At 38.7% G+C, this 15518-nt stretch overlaps 1 protein-coding gene across 2 annotated transcripts; it reads right to left on the bottom strand.

The window, feature by feature from the left end:
• Window positions 1-1869: 1869 nt before the first annotated feature.
• LOC104612592 (uncharacterized) lies at window positions 1870-14348 on the bottom strand. 2 transcript variants are annotated; one of them, XM_010280052.3, is made up of 13 exons: window positions 14007-14345; window positions 13562-13675; window positions 11394-11504; window positions 11244-11306; window positions 11010-11123; window positions 10789-10938; window positions 8497-8574; window positions 8204-8425; window positions 8031-8117; window positions 7346-7465; window positions 2969-3061; window positions 2472-2700; window positions 1870-2295 (listed from the first exon to the last, which is right to left on the bottom strand). In XM_010280052.3, exons 1-12 carry the CDS (start codon window positions 14169-14171, stop codon window positions 2641-2643), a joined length of 1377 nt encoding a protein of 458 aa, XP_010278354.1. In that variant the 5' UTR covers window positions 14172-14345; the 3' UTR covers window positions 1870-2295; window positions 2472-2640. The 2 variants fall into 2 exon arrangements, with proteins under 2 accessions (XP_010278354.1, XP_088750531.1); XM_088894405.1 differs by having other exon boundaries at window positions 11244-11504; window positions 14007-14348.
• Between the last annotated feature and the right edge of the window lie 1170 nt (window positions 14349-15518).

Here is a 15518-nt window from a genome sequence, read left to right as displayed (position 1 = left end):
ATCTAGGCTTCCACGAATCTAAAACGTCTCGCTTTCTTAGCAAGAGAGACCTCATTATCAATAACAAGGAGAAAATGGTCTGATCCCGAGGCTAGTAGTACCCTAACTCCAACATATTGAAACAGAAGCCTCCAATCTGCATTTGAGAGAACCCGATCCAGCTTGGCTCTTACATTTTCTGCCCCTTGGCTTTTTGTTTGATTAAGTGAAAACTAGGCCCTTACTCTCTAGAATGTTTAAACCACAAGCAGCTATCACCTTCCTATTTCTGAGGATGACTGTCCTCTTTGCCGGCTTTCCCCTCTGTTTGTTGTTTTTGCTGAAGTACATGTTCAGATCCCCAACACACAGCCAAGGGACCTACAGACAGCTAGGATAAATTTTGCCATTTTTCAAAGAAAGTCCTTTTCTTGCTAGCTTTAGGCTCACCATAAATAAAAGAGCAATACCAGTCATCAAGGTTATCATCTGAGATTCTTGCATGGATAAAGTTTTGGTCAGCTCCAATAATTGTGAGCTTAATTTGTTTTTCCCATAATAGAGTCAGTCCCTCTTTATACCCATAGGCATCCACCCCCCAGCAATTCCACTCCCAAAGTCTTCTCAATTTCCTCCGACACCTAAGAAGTGAAGTCTTGGTCTCAGAGAGGAAGCAAATATTTATTTGTTCATCCCTAAGGGTCTTTAGCAGATTTAGAATTGTCCCGAAAGACCCGACCCTTTGACAATTCCAACTGAAAATTCTCATTGGCACCTTAGGGGCTGTTGCGGGATAGCCCCTTTAACCCGCTTGTTTTCAACATCTGAAAGGCACGACAAACAAACCCAGCTCAAAGGAAAAGAAGATAACTCTATCTGCAACAGGGGTGGGCAAAAGCATTTCATTAACCTGGGTACCAATCTGGTTTTGATGCAAGAGCCTTTCCAGATTTTTAAACATGGGCCAGCAGAAAAAACCCGATTTTGTGTAAGTGGAGGATGCTCTGCTCGAGGAGATACGTTTCTTAACCCCACACCACCCCCCCCCACCCCCCTAAAACAACTAGATGACTATTTGGGTAACTTCTAGTGCTTCTGATACTAGAAGGGAGCAATGAGCTCGGTTAGGAAGCAGCTTATGCATTTTAAACAGAGTTCTTTTTCCCCAAAGATTTATGATAAAAAAAGAAAGCAGAGCAATAGCATGGATATTGTACCTCATCGCTGATATCAATATCATTAAGATCGGACTCATTAAACATACCCCGTCCCCCAGTGGGGCTCCACTTGCTAGATAATAGGTGCCGCCGCACCGCTTAATCAATTGGAAAACAAAACGACAAAAAGCCATAAAACTGAATTGGGATTAGATCCTTAGAGAGCGCACCTCACACCGATCTCATTGGCCATGAACCATAACACATATAACATAAATATGGGAGATGTTGAGGAGCAGATCTGGACTCCATAAAACTTGGCATGACGACTCGGGGGTTGGATGAGGGTCAGACCACGACTTGTGTAGGACTCCGGGATCTCCTTGCCCACGACATTTCTGTCCACACCTACACACGAAACACTATCCCCTTACATTGGGAATATCAACCCTGCATGAAATATTTTTCCATGTATGGTTATGAATTGTGACCTCATGTAAGTAGACGTGGATAGGAGATCTGGACTCCTTGTGTAGGACTCCGGAATCTCCTTCTTGCCCACGACAATTCTGTCCACACCTACACACGAAACACTATCCTCTTACATTGGGAATATCAACCCTGCATCAAATATTTCTCCATGTAGGGACAGAATTGGACCGGTTGGTTAAACTTAAAACCATCCATCATCGACATCGGCCTTTTAATGGGCCCAGATGACTTTAGGAACAAGTTTATGAGAACATTTCGAAGGGTACCTTGCGAGCCCGTGAAATAAACAATAAGCGTGCTCAATTAAGTCTATCTATCAAACTCTACTACAACCCCCACTCAACTTAACTTTACAGGTGACAGGCCCATATGTAATTTTTTTCTTTTGGGTCAAAAAGCCCATATGCAATTGGGCCTTTTAAAACACTTTCCATGCTGGTCTTGATTTGGGTATTTTTGTTAACTAGGAACTGTGTTAGCAACCATAAAAAATAAATGCACGTATAACCCTCCAAAAATCATCGGCGCCAAATTTAACAGTTCAGATTAAACCACCATCTCCAAAAGATCCAGCATTCCCATCTTTAAGGGTCCGCATCAGCTCTTGTGGATATCCAACGTGGCAGGATTCTTCTACTCAGATGAACCTCAACTAGGAGTAACTTTCCTGAACAGTTATTGCACAAGATGATTAGGTCAGCGAAACATGCTTTAAAGTCTGAACAAACTCGGCCAAATTAACCCAAGTTCGGACACTAATTTTGCCTGATACTGCATTATAGGTTTTATGCAAGATCAAGCTTTTTCGGGACATGACTAATTTTTCCAGTGGTATATTTTTACCTTGAACAAAGATTGAAGGAGAATTCCAATTTGTGATAACAGAGTTGAATAAAGTCTTGCGTCTTCCCCTCAACATCATGAATACCTTTTCTTGATGGTGGAAACTCTCATTGGCACAATGGAATGATGCAGTGCCTGCTAGTTCATCTCTCCAAATTCATTTGATGATTCATATGGATTTCAAAACCTCTCCTAAAACAACTCCCCACTGAGTCCAGTGTGTGCCACCCTGCATTAGTTAATAAAAACAGGTTTCAGAAGCTAAGTAAATATTTTAGACAGTAGCAATTTTCTAATGACAGATGCTGGTCCCCTTCGAGAGTACATACACCTCATGTTTCTACCATTTAGCTTTGTCCCAGTTTGGTACCAGCACTTTCGGAATCTCAAGGTTTACATATGACATCAAATTGCCTCTTTATTCTGAAATCCCCACTTTTTGCTATTAAGGTTTCAGCTTAACCCAATGGAAATACAACAAAAAATCAAGCAAATACCTGACAAAAAACTGAGAAAGGTTCCCTCAATGGTCCATCACATGAAAGCTCACTTGTGCTCCCATCAATGAATGTTCCATGAGCAAATACCACCTGATCCATTATCCAACCAAGTGTTAAGATGCAAACAATATTTGCCTATTACATCTAACATCTAAACTAGATGGAGATAACAACAAAAGAAAAGAAAAGCAACTGGAAGGAAAGAGAAGAAACAGCAATATAACAAATTAGTAGGCTGCTAGAAATCATAAATTGGGGCTTAATCAACAAAAGACCAGATATAAGTACTCGATAAACAAGAAAAGGTCAATAAGCATTTTGTGCCAAAAATTAAAGAGATGTCTAAAACTGGTCCCTTAAAAGAGACATGTTGATTTAAAGAGGAGCTGAAGATTGTATACAAAAAGAAGAGACATTTAAATGTCCCTTAAAACATGCAGCCTCATATATGAATCTTGAATATAATTTCTCATCTTCCCTTTCAGTAGAGCCTCTATACATATCTCCCCTTTGAAGATCTGCTTATTCCTTTTCCTTTAAGTGGACCAGCAGTGGAAAGGACTAGATTCCACAAAATATAACTACTACAAAATCCCTTTATGGACTGAGCTTGGATGAGTGGCAGATCTCTTGGACAACCAGTTGACAATCAAAAAGTTTTTTATAAGTGAGAGAATATTATTAATAAGGAAAGACTATACAATGGCTTCAGGATGTGAAGTGGTGACAAGGCATCAATATACAGCAAAAACAGCAGAAATCATAACAATTAATGCATTGTTCCTCTGAAACAGGAAAAAAAAGACCTAAACACCTATTACATACTCAATCCATTTCTAAAGTTGACCAGAAATTCACCCCCAAAGAGTAGAGACACTGCAACACCTCACTAGCAACACAAAGGGAACAAAGGTTATGCAAGTTTCTTTTTCTTGATTTTACTGATAATAATATATAGAAAAGTAAATTAAGTTAACAACCAAATCTTCTAAGCCACTTACATAGAAGAACCTTATTCATTAACTTGAAGTGCCCTAACCCTACACCAGTGTGTTTGCTGGTGGCACACAACTTAATCCATTTAACTAGGTAAGTAAATTACTCTACTAATCATTAGAACCCTGCCATCATCACAAATGAAATCACTCTTTCTTCTCGAAGTCTGCAAATAACATTGCCACCATTGAGAATAGAGACATGAAGTAGATGGGAAGATTAAAGAGTGCAGTTTTTACCAGCATCAGTCAATATCAAGAACGAAGCTTATTATACAAACCCAAAGCCATTTCCTCCACTTATGCTCAAACCCCATATACTAAGGTAGGCAATCAAAAAGCTCCACTAGGCATATGGTGATAAGCCTTTTTTAGGACCATTTTACGTGAACTCTGCTTCACATGTCTTTCAGAGTCAACATAAGTATGCTATTCAGCATCTTTCTCTTGCAGAAATGCACCTTTATACATGGAAATGATGAGCACCACGGCCCTTCATTCTACCAACCAAAAATTTAGCAATTATCATACAGTTGATACCAAATGGATTAATGGGCCAATAATATTGGGCATCACCTCTGCTCTTTGGAGGTCAAAGCAATAAAGGCTAAGTTGGCTAATCCAGTAAGCAAAACCTGCACATGGAATTCCTCCACCATGTATAAAGTCAGCAGCAGAAATATCCAAATGCTTTTTTAATCCCATGTGGGCCAATCAAGATAGTGCATTAACTCAAGAAAATAAGTGTGGAATAAGATCTACTCCACCAAATTATGAGAATAAACCAAATCAAATGTCAACAATATGCAAACAAAGGTGCTGATTCAACAATGACAATACATCATGAACCAAAAACTGATCACTGCAGGGAAAGACCTCCAACTATAACTCATCCCTCCCCACTCCACTTGCTAACTTTTCAACTATAGAGTTGGCTGACAAGGAACTAGCTAAATAATATTTTCAATTTTGATGCCAATTATCTAGCCCCATAAAATGGTGAAAGGTAAAGTTCTAACTTCTAGGATCTAAAGAAGAGCATCAATCTGAGACTTGGTGCGGCTACATATCTCCACCCTGATTGATGTCCTGAACCATCCAGGCCTGAAGAATTATAGTATTTTGTAGAGTACCTAAATGCCCCCCAACCCACCCAAATACCTGATGGCCCCAATAAGTCGTGGAGTTGGTGGGAACCAGCTGATGCTTGGGGAACTTGTCCATGAATGTTAAAAGTATTGTGGTTGAGATCAAGGTTTGAAATTTTGGGTGTTTCGGGGTTTAACCCGGTTCAAAGGGTAGACAGGCCTTAAACCGACCCCTCTGAACCATGTTAAAAAAAACTAAAAAAATAAGAGAAATGAGGTTCGATACAGACCAATATGCCCCTACAGGCGTATTGGCCATATCGATATTTTGAACCTTGGTTGAGATGTGTTGAAGGTTCTTGAGTTGATATCCAACATTTTCTGTAGAAGCCTAATTGGGAAACCATTGGGTCCCTAGCTTTTTCACCATATGAAACATTAAGGTTCCAAACCAGTTATTTCAAGCCATCATTAACCCAGGTGGTCAGACCAGTGGCCTGGAGTCATAATCACAGTTCAGGTCAACCGTTAGCCCACTATCTTACCAAAAAACTGTTGACTCAGTCAATGATCTGTAGACCCAGATTTTTTTGAACCATTGAGCCATCTGACCTGTTCAATGAGCTTCTGGTTTTTATTGTTTTAATTTTTGAATTTTTTTATAATGACATCATGGGTTGACCCATTGACCCAGGGGGAAGTGGTTCAACCTCCAGGACCAGGTTTAAAGCACTGGTCCAAACTCCTCAAAAGGTCTGAAGCAAATGAGCTTCTAATCTGCGCTCTCTTCAAGATTGGTCCGAATCAAGCTTGGGTAGAAGCAAGGTTGACTCAATAAAAGGTTTCATATTGCAGTGTCATCCATTCACATTTTGCATAGAATATTCCAATTTTTTCTTGATCAGTAACAAATCAGATATTTTAATTTTTTATCTAATTCAGTACAAGCCACATTTTGCATTGAATATTCCAATTTTTTCTTGATCAGTAACAAATCAGATATTTTAATTTTTTATCTAATTCAGTACAAGCCATCTCCCAGTCTGTCTCAGTAGCATAGATAGATGCTTACTGGGAAAAAATCTAGGTACCATACATAGTTGTCAAGGTTGCATGTTATCATGTTTTTGTTGTGAGGAAAGTAAAAATCAAAATAACCTTCGAGGGTTTCACTTTGACAAAAGAATCGAACCAAGGAAGAGGAGAAAACAACAGCCCTCCATCGTTCCCACACAGTTCTTCGTTTCGTTCTCTGCTTCCTGGTTTAAAACAGTGGTTATGCCCCATTTTTCTCTTCCTTTTTGTATCTTTTCCCCAAGTTTTTTGAATCATTTTATTGGACTAAAACAGGGGCTCCACCCCCTTCTGTTGTTCTTAAATTTTGTCTATTTTCAGCTTTTTCTCTCTCATTATTGGTGTCTGAAACAGGGGCTCCGCCCCTTCTTTTATTCTTCATATTCTTCTTTTATTTTGGAATTTTTTTCACCAACTTTTCTGGGTCTAGAACAGGAGCTCCGCCCCCTACTTTTCTTCTTCATTTTCTTCTTTTATTTTAGTACTTGTTCTCATCAAGCAACACTGCAAAAAACACAAGCACAAAAGTAAGTGCAGAATACATAACACCAAAAAAACTAGTTCAGAAGGGGTAGAAATCCATCGGCTTCTTATTTTTAAATTCCATCGCCTAGATGAGGGCTAGGTGCCTGGGCGCCCCATGTTCGCCTAGCCTCGCCTTGGCGCCTTGAAAACTATGGTACCATAATAGCAGATCATAACTAGAGTCAGCAAACCTCAAACAAAATGTATGGATCTAGTGGGAACATATATATCTTTAAAGTGTACAAGGAACAAACAGATCAGACTATTAGAACGGTCAAAATGTTAGTTTTTATTCATTAGATCATACAATATATTTCTTCTGAGTGTCCAAAATTATGTGATGGTTAAATCTTGAGCTGACAAGCATGAGAATGCAGGTTTGAGTCTAGATGGTTAACATCATTGTGGTTTAGTTTTTTTTACAGTAATGTAACTCAAAGGTTGGATCATCAAATGGCATCACCCACCATCCATGTGTATCCAATTGGAATAATGTCTTTCATGCCAAGAAGGTTAGAAGGCACAAAACCTTCTTGGCATGTTCTGGAATTCTGATCTCAGCAAATGTGCCTCAAATGCATTTAGAATCCCTGCTATTATACTTGAAGGTAGAAAGTAGGATAAAGATTCATGAAATCAATCCCCTCAAAGGCCATATCTACAACTGATTGAAGAAATCAAAACAGACAAACCTCTGATGCATATCCAGGAGTCGAACCTGCAACTGGCTTTATAAAAGACCCTACAGGACAACTTCTTTGTACAGCCTCACAGAAAGCAAGAAGACGCTCTCGGCTTCCAAGTTGTATTGCCTGAAATGCAGCATCATAATGAGTCACACCTCTAAATTCTTTCAACAAGAGTACAAAAGAACTAAACCAAATAAAAAAAAGAAAAGAAAGAAAGAAGAAATAGCTTATGTGTCATAATCTTTTCTTCATTAAACAAAAGACATGTGACTAAGAATTTAATTGATCAGGATCAGACTAGAGAAGAAAACAAAAAGAATGCACATACAGATCAAATACAAAATTTAAATGGAAAAGCAAGGATAAAATGGAATATGTTTTCCTTGAAGGATTATTTTTCTTAAGGATAAAAGGTTTGTGAAAAGTTCTTTTAGTAGTAAGGCTGCCTCAATCTATAGCTCTTTTTTGTTTAATTCAATAATTTTCAGAAATCAGGTAATAATTTTCTTGTAAAATCCAAATTTTCATATAATATAGCTGTTTCATTTATTACCTCAATGGGCACTACACTATGAAGACAATATAAAGCACCTTTATCCAAACCAACCAATTATATCGTTAGCCAGTGGAACAATCTAAAAAGCCAAGTCAAGCACATTGGCAGCAACAGAGATAAGTAAGATGAAACCTGGACTGTATCATGGCGAGGAACTCGAGGAAGTGGCTGCACCTTATATCCTTTAGATGTCATGACTTCAGCAATAAGGAAGCTTCCCTGACAAAGAGAAGAGAAGAGTGATAATTCTCCACATGGAAGGAAAATCAAGACTAATTCAACCCATAACATATTGCCTCTCATACCTTGACTGCTTCCCCAACCATTTGGGGTGAAAGAAACAAGCCCTGGAAGAAAGAACGCATAATATCACCTGGAGTTGAGCCACAATCTACCCCAAGACCTGGGGCAGAGAGACGAGAAGCAGCTGCTTTCACCCATTTTTCCCTTCCCGCAACATATCCACCACAGGGTGCAATAGTTCCACCTGGATTTTTTATCAGACTGCCAGCAATTAAATCTGCACCCTGCCCATCATTGACAATAACCCATCATCCCTTTATTTATGGAAGGAGTACAAAGCATTCTCATCACATACCACCATTGGAGGTTCCATGCTTTCCACAAATTCACCATAGCAATTATCCACCATGACCATACAATCTGGATTCTGCATCTGTGGGACATCCATCCATGAAATGGTAAGTATAGGTTAAGGAATTCACATCTACACCCCACAGAGGGTGCCCCACATACACATCTCAGTGTGCATTGGGAACATCTCCCAAAGTTCTCAGTGGGAGATGTTCCCAATACACAGTGGGATATGTTGTGGGGCATTCATGGGGTGTCCTCTGTGGGGCGCAGATGTGATCTATTACGAACTTGAGAAATAATAAATTCAAGGGCAAAGTGAGACAAAAAAGGACAGGACTAACTTGCATGTCCTTTTTCCTGCAATGCTTAGTTGACTCCCAAGCATGGGGAACTGGGTAATGGCAGATTGGCAGTGACCCCTCATGCATAGAACCCCCCAAGTCAACAGACTGAATTAAGTGATTCCTTTGACTTTAGACCAGGCCACTTAACTCCTGACACAATCCACTTTCATTGACTTTATGCCCATGCCATATGTCAATATTTAGATGCAAGGTGCCAACCAGCTGGTCGGTTGGGGGATGGGCTAACCCCCCCCCCCCCCCGGTTGTGTAGCCCTTCAAAAGAAATAAAAAAAAAAGAATATTGACAAAAAAAATATGTCAATATCTAGATCTACACTTAAAATTCAGGTTGTTATGGATCCAGAAAAAAAAATAGATTTAAACTATTTTAAACTGCAAAAGAAAGGTCTAAACAAAATAGTAGATTCGTTTCATATTACATACTTTAAACAGAAAGTTCAAACAAATTAATAAGCAAGGTTTCCTAATTAAGCCAATTATGGAATCTGGATGACTCAAACTATTTTGCCACATGTAGGAATCTCACGGTCAATTTATATCATTCATCAGATAGGGGACGAATTATTCTAGATTGACCACTTGTTCATTTTTCAGGTCAATATCATCCACATGCCCTACCTTGTATTTGAGTTTTACCTTACCAGTAAAAACCATCTTAAGCTATGATTTTATGATTTGGTATTATGAGGGTGAATACTTATTTTGCATATAAAATATAATTTTTTAAGAAGGTATTTACTAATGCTGAAACAGAAAAGCAAGAGTACATAGTTTTCGACCCAATATATATGAATGGCAAGGGGGCAGGGATCATATTCCCCATTCCAGACCCCAAATTTGAAATAAATCCCCATCAGGGATAAAAGTTGTCCCCCACCCCTGATCCCTGATGGAGACAGGTTCCCCATGGGGACCCAAATCCCTGAAATTTTTTAATTAACAGTATTTTTTGAAAAATAAATTTACTTAGAATAAAAGAAAATTTTAAAATATAAATAATATATATTTAATATGAATAATATATATAAGTAGGATTGGGGCAGGGCAGGGATGTTGGGAACCTCCCCAACATCTATCATTTCACTCTTTGCTAGGTTCACCTTCAAGTCTAATACTATCTCAAACCAGAAGAGAAGATGTCTCAGGTTAAAAATCTGGTCCAGTGAAGCATTACAACAAAAGAGGGTATCATCTGCATATTGCAGAACAGGAATTTTTGTACCAGAGTCTTAACTTATTCACTTAACTTATCCAAATATTCAACTATAGAATAACTAATCACATTGAAGAGGTACACATATAGAGGAAAACTAAATGGAACTTCCATTCTGATTAACTTCTAAATATGGAGGCGTATGAAAAATGTAGCTCCTAATGGCAATTTCGCAACTAACAACTCCTGGTTAAAAATAGAAACTAAAAGCAACTTTAGCAGATCATGCTTTCAACAAAGCCCCATGCCTCTGAGGAGGTACATCACAAACCATCCTCATCCAAGCAGAAATATGAGCTTATTGACTAACCTTTTCGGGCCTAGTAAAGAACTCAATAACCTCCAGTAACTGAATGGATCAGCCCCTGCATCATCAAGTACTCTACTTTCCAGATGAAATACAACAAAACTCATCAAATAACTTTTGATTAAACTGAATGTATGAGTTAGAATATTACATCCTTGAAAACTGGATTTACTCCACTCCAAGTCAACTAAGACTAAAAAGTATCACTTTAGGAAAAATTTTAAACTCTGAAACTCAGAAGTAGCATAATGCTCAAGGTATGACAAATGTAAATCCCAACCCCGCCCCACACCCCAGACAAGCCAACTTCCATGACACATGCACATAACCATCTGCATAAGTTCTTTTTAACAGGGCATGGGCTAATAGCATTCTATCATAATTTGTTTCATAAGATTGAAAGCGCACCTTAATTATCTTTATTGCTCTACCAATTTCATTTACACTTAAACTGCGGCGCCATGAATAACCACAAGATCTTTGTATTAGGGCACATTTTGTTTGAGGTTTCACAGCAAAACTAAGTGCATCCCAGTCAAGGCCCCCATCATTTGCAAGCTGAAAAAATGACTGATATCAGATAAATGAAATTAAAACTTTGAAAACACAAAAATATTTGAGTAATTTACCGGGACTTCTCTGTACTGCACACCAAAGTCTTTCAAGGAACCAAGTCCATAAGAGTCCCTAATTCCAATAACTTCCTCCAATGTGTCATAAGGAGAACCAGCAACTGCTAGAAGCTGATAATTGAATTGATCTATATCAGACTACTAAAATTAAAATGAGTTGAAAAAAAAAATCCACAATACATTATAATTTATATAGGTTTTTTATTTGATAAGAAGTACCTAAAAGCTCACCTCATCCCCTGGCCTTAAAAAGGCAAATAATGCACAAGTGATAGCATGTGTACCAGAAAAGAACTGCCGAAGGTCAGAACAGAACCAACATATCAACTCACATATTAGAGCTGCCAACAAAATTTCCAAAAAAAAAGAACATAAGCCAACCTGTGCACGAACAATTGCTGATTCTGCTCCAACAATTTCTGCAAAAGTTTTGTCAAGTGCTTCACGTCCACCGGCTTCATCATGGCCATAGCCAGTGCATCCAGCAAAGTGCTAAGGCAAATGAGATTGTAAATAGCATCATTAGACAACTTGATCAATATATAAACCACAGCTAGGAAAATCAACACCAGCATAGAACACCCATTATATCATGATGAAGGAGACAACTATCAAATCACATACACTTAGAAGTTACTTAATCCACAGAACAAAGTGTTGCATTCATTAGAAAGATTATATGCAAAGCAGCAGCAGAAGTCATGACAAACCAAATGAAAAACCATTCTATTCCCTGAATCTAGTGTTAAAAATTAAGACACAATTCCAATTGGGCAACCAAAAATAGCAGAATACTTGTAAAAACAAATTCAATGTATATGGAATTCCCTGGCAAATGGTCTTGATGATTTCCAATTGAATGGGCAAGGCATCATTTCAGGTATTAGGTCAAAAAAAATATATGAAAAGATCACATCCATATGAATTCTTATGTATGTGTGGGGTAAAGAGAGAGATCCCCAAGCTCCAATAAGGATCATTTTTTTCACTGAACTATTAATAGTATCAGGTCTCCATTAACATTGCCTTTTTAAAACTAAAACTAAGCAACAACTAGAGCTCCACGTTAGTTAAAAATTATCCACCCAATATCAGGGGGGGAGGGGGGGAGTTTGGCTAAGCTTTTAGGAACAACGTTTTAAAATCCAGCCCAAAGGCTGAACTGCTTTTCCCTCCTGGTGAATAGCTCACTAGTTTACCAAGTCAACATTTTTTTGTGACCAGACAGGATAAAGGCTGACCCCAACCTGAATTTTGACTGGACCACCAATCCAACCAGCTGGGGTGAACAACAGGTCGGAAACACTATTTAGGACTACTTCAAAGCCATTCTCTCCATAACAAAAGAACATGCTAAATCAAACTTTGTCCACACTATTTCTGCCCTTGTTTGCGTAAGCCATGATAATTTCCTTCTTGGTTCTCTACTCTCAAGCCTTAAGTGATGGAAGGTCTTTGCCACCATGATAATGGACAAGGGAGAAAGGGATCATCATCATCATCTAAGTCTTGTCCCAACTATATGGAATCAGTTACTTGAATCCTGTTTCACCACTATTTAGTATCACATCCATTGTTAAATAATGAGCCCTTAAATCATTTCTTACCACTTCAACCCATGTCCATTTTGGTCAGCTAGCTCTTCTAGCCCCTTCAACTTGTAATAGATCACCTCTTCTTATGGGTGCTGTAGATAATCAATAATCATCTCTGCACATGACAAAACCATCTTAGTCTACTTTCTCTCGTTTTATCACCTATTGGAGCTACACTTAGGTTCCTTCAAATGTGTGCGTGTGTGTGTGTGTGTGAGAGAGAGAGAGAGAGGGAGAGAGAGATTCAAGACCAAGATAACTCATATCATCTACTGATTTATAGCTAAACAACAATGTAGTTACCTAGCTCAAGTGCTCAACACTTTGAGAGATCATATATCAAATATAAAATGAAAAAATAGTGAGAAACGTTGCTCACATGTTAACGATTTATGCTCAAATAGTGTATACTCTTCCCTCTTACTATACAGTGTACAATAACACGGTTACCCACTCAACACCTGGTGAGATAATACATTAATGGAATGGTAAATGGAAAAATATGATGTTGACATTACCAATGCCTTACACACAAATAGTGTTTATTGTTCACTCTTTTCTTTCCATCTTGACAATTCGACTTTAAGTGTTTTTTGGGGGTTGGACTGCTTACTCTACAAATAAAACGTGAATAGACTATCATAATCATGTATAGCCTACGTATTAAAAGCATCTTAGTAACATTGCATTCCACAGTTCGCTTAACATAAGAGGACTAAAATTCCCTTGAAACTAATTATTGTATACTTAAAACTAAAGGAGTTTTCATATTAAAAGAAGTGTATAAAGCAATGATAAATTTCTATTAAGTGTTCAACTAAATTTTTTGAACTTTCTACATTTCTGAATTTATCAACAGTGCATCAATTGAAAATATTAAAGGTCATGGTACGGAACAGTTTTCAAAAAGATCGAGTTTTGTATTTGAGGTTTAAGTTGAAAAATCTCGCTTACATGAGATCCAACCCGGGCATTTTGGTAAGCTTTAAGAACACGGATGGTATTTCGCGCCACCAGATTATCCACAGCTCTGAACTCTGAGAACAGAGAATCCACTGCTTCTGCAACCTGAATTCCAGTACAAAATTAAGATACGCAAATTAAATTTGTAATCCGTAAGACGTACATAAGGTTTCAAGTGTCCAGCAAGGGTGACAAGGGTTATTTGCGAGGTTTAACCGTTTAACAACATATTAGATGGCCGGGAATATTTGAGCTTCTAGGTTTTTTTCACTAAATAGCATCTCGTCTTAGGCTTTGGCAGATAGAGTATGATGATTCCTAAATTAATAAAAGCATTGAATTCTGAGCTTAAAATTCCAATCAGAAGGTTAACAAAAACAAATATTATCGTTTGGGATATGGAGAAAGAGATTCACGGCTAATCAAAGAACTTTACCTCTGGAACGAAGGGATGATGGTGAGCGGGGACGAAGTCTTGAGAACTGGAACGAACTGAAACCAAAGTTCTTGAGCTCGAACGAACCGAAACCAAGGATGTGGAGGTTGTTGTTCTACCGGGAAGTGTAGGATAAGTAGGGGTGGCGCAGGATAAGACCCACATTGTTCCGAGAACTGGGAGACACGTCTCACGCAGTGGTCCGAGTGGTACTAGAATATCGTCCGGGAACCGTAGAGGATTTGGAGTGAAGGACCGAAGGAGTGCCTGCTGCTTTGTAAGTTGTGCTTTATCTGCTGTGAGGTGTGAGCTGAGCGGTTTGAAATTTCGAAACTACGTCAGATGGGCCTCACCTCAAGCTCAAGTGCTCAGCTCCCATAGTCCCATGTCCCAAGATGGTAAATTGATAGCCCAATAAAGGGCAGTTTTGGCATTTTGGAGGGAGACAAGGATATGTCAAGAAAAGATGAAACTGACAAGGTGATGATGCTTTGCTAGCATTTGACTTTTGGTATAGTAAAATGGAAAAAGGATGAAAGGGCATCAAGCCCAAGCCCAGGCCCATAAAAGAATCAGGTGGGAATGGGATGTAAATTATGTACGTGAAGGATGGGGACTGGGCAGTGGGCACTTCACACTTGGGCAGTGACGTCCTTGGGATTTGTCAGCCATGAGGCAGCTGGCCTGCTCCGTCCTTCAGTTTAGATGTTCACAGAGACAGAGTACGCTGTAGAGCTCACACGTGTTTCTCCTCCTCCGTCCTCCGTCCTCCGTCCTCCCCTCTCTCTCTCTGATTCTTGCAAGAACTCTGTACACGCTCTAAAAGCATTAGAAGTCAGCCACACATTGAGAATAAACAACTCTTCACGAAAATATTCCCAATGTGCGGCTACGCAGAGTTTTTGAATTCGTAAGAATCGAGTAAAGTTGTGCTTCGAGTACAACTGTAGGTGACTTGAGCCAATCAGAAATCCATGCAGCACTTGATTGGATTGGCTCTGTATTACCAGTAGAATTATTGTAGAGAATTCAAACTTCAACAATCAAGCCGGATTGAATTAAACCCACAATAACAGACTTTGCCAAAAGGCGGATTAAAAGCCCCAACCCTAATCAGAATAAATTCTAACATGGTTTTCGAATGGCCGTTGACTTGGATGGTTGGACCATTTGGCTTGAAAATCGTTCAGGCAATTGGTTTCATTTTATCCCAAATCTGATTCTTGGCCAAAAATCGTTGAATCAGTTAGCGAATTATTGATTCAAGCAGTTGAACCGTTTAACTTATTGACCCGTTTAATGGTTATTATCTTTTTTTATTTTTAAATTTTTTATTAAAATGGGCCGTCCATTCAAATCGGATAATCGAACTGTTAATCCAGAAACCGGTGGTCAGAACGATTCCATTTCCAAATCATTTTTTAAAACATATTCTACTATTCTACTATTCTAATGTAACTTGTCCCGATTTACCTTAACCCAAGTTCCCAACCTAATCCAGAATTCCTCAAT

This window comes from Nelumbo nucifera, chromosome 1, assembly GCF_055504915.1.
Source record: "Nelumbo nucifera cultivar China Antique chromosome 1, China Antique-T2T, whole genome shotgun sequence".
Classification (NCBI taxonomy): Eukaryota; Viridiplantae; Streptophyta; class Magnoliopsida; order Proteales; family Nelumbonaceae; genus Nelumbo; species Nelumbo nucifera.
The sequence above is the reverse complement of the archived record's forward strand: the minus strand, read 5'-3'. Positions and strand labels throughout refer to the sequence as shown.

What these genes read in the sequence shown, in the direction of transcription:
- LOC104612592 (XM_088894405.1), bottom strand. Translation starts at nt 14,171, where the DNA reads ATGTGGGTCTTATCCTGCGCCACCCCTACTTATCCTACACTTCCCGGT. An exon ending in TTTTAAGGCCAGGGGATGAG is followed by an intron (nt 11,124 to 11,243) that starts GTGAGCTTTTAG and finishes TTCAATTATCAG; the next exon opens with CTTCTAGCAGTTGCTGGTTC. An exon ending in CTCCTGGATATGCATCAGAG is followed by an intron (nt 3,062 to 7,345) that starts GTTTGTCTGTTT and finishes ATAATGGATCAG; the next exon opens with GTGGTATTTGCTCATGGAAC.